Source organism: Bos indicus x Bos taurus, chromosome 15, assembly GCF_003369695.1.
Source record: "Bos indicus x Bos taurus breed Angus x Brahman F1 hybrid chromosome 15, Bos_hybrid_MaternalHap_v2.0, whole genome shotgun sequence".
In the NCBI taxonomy this organism is placed as follows: Eukaryota; Metazoa; Chordata; class Mammalia; order Artiodactyla; family Bovidae; genus Bos; species Bos indicus x Bos taurus.
In genome coordinates, this window is record NC_040090.1 from 39,367,070 (window position 1) to 39,370,749 (window position 3,680).

A 3,680-nucleotide genomic window follows, 5' to 3' on the forward strand; every position below is an offset into this window, starting at 1 on the left:
TTTCAAAAACATGGTCCTGTTTTATTGATAGAAAATGTAAATGTTGTGACTAGGCACCTTGTTTATACATTAGCTGTCAGAAAGTGGAAAGGTAATTTGTTATCCATCCTTATCCAAGAGATATGACTTCATCTTAAGTATTGTTTAATTTCATTTAGACTGTAGTTTCTAAAGGAATGTACTGGTTTCAAACTACCTGAAATCCACATTTTGATTCTACCACTTGTATAAACTTAGGTAAGTTTCTTAACATTATCAAAGTCAGTTTCTTCTTCTAAAAATAAAAGTACTTAATATTATTTCATGGAAACTAAAAATAGAACTTAATATATAAAACTCTTAATATTGTGCCCATCATTTGTTAAGCATTTCATAAATATTAGCTATTGAGTTCCCTTAACATAATCCTATATGTATTTATACATTTTAATCTTTGTTATACTGATCATTCCTTTTTGCTCTTCTCATGTCTTAATTTTTTAAATCTTTAGCTTTAAAGTCTCTTAAGTACATTTTATCAATATTAAATATAGAGGGAAAGAATCTACATTATTTGAAGCCAGTTTTTTTTAAGTGTTTTTACTAAAAACAATTTTTTAAATATAGAAGACACACATGTATAAAACGTAGAATCTAAAGTTAAAAAATCCAAGCTTAGCTTGAATAATTTATTTGTTTATAATAACTTCTATATGTATTCATGAAAATGGAACCACTGAATTTACAATTTCTTTAATGCAGTGTTTCATCATAGGTTCATTTTGGTAGCAGCTACCTTATCTCATGGATTCCCTGTGGCAGAGGAATGATACTACAATGACAGGATTCATTTTACTGGGCTTAACAAATGATCCAGTCCTTCGAATCATCCTCTTCATGATCATCCTCTGTATCTACCTGGTGACCATATGTGGGAATCTCAGCACAATCATTCTTATCAGAATCTCGTCTCAGCTCCATCATCCTATGTATTTTTTCCTGAGCCACTTGGCTGTTGCTGATGTGGGCTATTCATCTTCTGTTACACCCAATATGCTTGTAAACTTCCTGGTGGATAAAAATACCATCTCCTATCCTGGATGTGCCATCCAGCTTGGTTCAGCTGTTTTCTTCGGGTCAACTGAGTGCATCCTTCTGGCTGCCATGGCATATGATCGCTTCATAGCAATCTGCAGCCCACTGCTTTATTCCACCAAAATGTCCACACAAGTCTGTGTCCAGTTACTCATAGTGGCTTACATAGGTGGTTTTTTTGATGCTTCCTCCTTTACTATTTCCTTCTATTTTTTACTTTTCTGTGGACCAAATCGAGTCAATCATTTTTTCTGCGATTTTGCTCCTTTGGTCGAACTCTCCTGTTCTGACATCAGTATCCCTGCAGTTGTCACCTCATTTACAGCTGGCTCCATCATTGTGGTCACAGCAGTTGTTATAGCTGTATCCTACATCTACATCCTCATCACCATCCTGAAGATGCACTCCACCGAGGGGCGCCACAAAGCCTTCTCCACCTGCACGTCCCACCTCACAGCAGTCACTCTGTTCTATGGGACCATCACATTCATTTACGTGATGCCCAAGTCCAGCTACTCAACTGACCAGAACAAGGTGGTGTCTGTGTTCTACATGGTGGTGATCCCCATGTTGAACCCCCTCATCTACAGCCTCAGGAACAATGAGATTAAGGGGGCTCTGAAGAGAGCTTGCCAGAAAAATACTTTCTTAGTGAAGTCTGTTGTTTTGTAGGAATTGATATAATAAAATACCATAAATATAATAATAAAAAGAAATTGAGTAGTTGTGCTCTAAATATGATGGTCCATATGTAATTAGCCAATGTGGAGCTTCTTGGTGAAGGTAGAAGGTGGAATTTCTGCGACCAAATTATTAATCAGAGGCTAATAGTAAGTTCTCTTTAATAAAGCAAAATTGAAGTTATCATAACAAACATATTTGTTCCTATGTAAAAAACACTTGATATGCTAAAAATTCTTTCAAAATTGTATTCATACCTTTTCAAAAGAGCTTCTCTGCTGTAAGTTAGGGGTTTTGTACTTTCAAACCTTTCAGACTGTGTCCATCTTCAACAGCAGCTTACCATGAAATAAGCATGATAATTACAGAAATGACTAAATACATTCTATGGGGAGATGACCAAGTAGAACCAGACAGTAAAACTGCTGGAGACTTTCTTCTTGCAGGAAGTTTACCTTCTAGCAGTGGGACTTTTGGACCCATAAATTCTGGTCTGTGTTCTTGATCTCTGGTGCCAGCCTAGTCATAGAGGACCCATTAAAGAATAGGATGAGATGCCCCTGTCCAAACCAACTGTGAATTCTTCTTTCAGGTCAAAACAGGTGACTTCTCCGTATAAGATAAGCAGGGTTTCTGAATTCCTAGGGAGTAAGTAGGCAAACTCTTTAATTCCTAGGGAGTGTTCATAGTCAGATGGACATCCTACTAAGAAAGCTTGAGCGAACTAGACTGTGTTTCCCCTGTGAAATGTATCTGTATATACTGATGACTATCATATCTATTTCTCTTTCCCTGTCTTCTAAAGCTTCAGATAGAAATATTTTTGTTTGTTGACTCTCAAGCACAAATTATCTGAAACTAAACTAATTATATCCTTATACCTCCAACTTGCTCCCCTCCAATGTTCCATACCTCAATAAGGAGCACCATCATTCAATCAACATATTGATTGATTCAGAAACCTGAATTGATTTCTTTTCTTCACTTTCAGACACCTACATTTAACTACCAAGTATTTATATTCTGAGTCCTAGATTTTTCTATTTCTCTTTACTTTCACTGTCAGCAGCTCTATTTCCAGCAATCAATGTATACATTTTACAGTAATACTCCTGAGATAGCTAATTTTATGTGTTTATTTGAGTGACCAGTTGTTTGGTCAAACACCAGTCCAGATATTGCCATGAAGGTATTTTTATATATGGATGAAGGAGATTGGTCCTGGGTGTTCTTTGGAAAGAATGATGCTATTGGTCCTGGGTGTTCTTTGGAAAGAATGATGCTAAAGTTGAAACTCCAATACTTTGGCCACCTCATGCGAAGAGTTGATTCATTGGAAAAGACCCTGGTGCTGGGAGGGATTGGGGGCAGGAGGAGAAGGGGATGCCAGAGGATGAGATGGCTGGATGGCAGCACCGACTCGATGGATGTGAGTTTGAGTGAACTCCGGGAGTTGGTGATGGACAGGGAGGCCTGGCGTGCTGTGATTCACGGGGTCACAAAGAGTCGGACACAACTGAGCGACTGAACTGAACTGAATATTTATATCAAAAGACCCGAGTAAAGTAGATTATCCTCCATTATGTGAATGTCCTTTGTTTAATCAGTTGAAAGCCTTAAGAGGGAAAAAACTGAGCTCTCTTGGAAAAGAGGGACTCTGTTTTCAGTCTGCCTTTGACTTCAAGACTATGCCTTCAACTCTTACTAGAATTTGCAGTCTGTTGGACTGCCTGTTGATTTTGGAATTGACAGTTTCCACAATCATGTAAGCTAACTCCTTAAAATAGATCATTTTTATCTGTCTACCTATCTATCATCTATCTACTAAAGGCAAAAAAAAATCTTGAATGTGGCCCATTTTATTTTTCTTTCTTATTACTCTTCTCTCAGTCTTCAAACACTCAAACCCTAGAAAATAAATAAAT

At 37.2% G+C, this 3,680-nt stretch overlaps 1 protein-coding gene across 1 annotated transcript; it reads left to right on the forward strand.

The window, feature by feature from the left end:
- The first annotated feature begins 816 nt into the window (after positions 1-816).
- Positions 817-1,746, forward strand: LOC113905032 (olfactory receptor 502). The gene has a single exon (XM_027562070.1). It carries the CDS (start codon positions 817-819, stop codon positions 1,744-1,746), a length of 930 nt encoding a protein of 309 aa, XP_027417871.1.
- The last annotated feature ends 1,934 nt before the right edge of the window (positions 1,747-3,680 follow it).

Coding starts and splice junctions, on each gene's coding strand:
- LOC113905032 (XM_027562070.1), top strand. CDS start 817: ATGACAGGATTCATTTTACTGGGCTTAACAAATGATCCAGTCCTTCGA.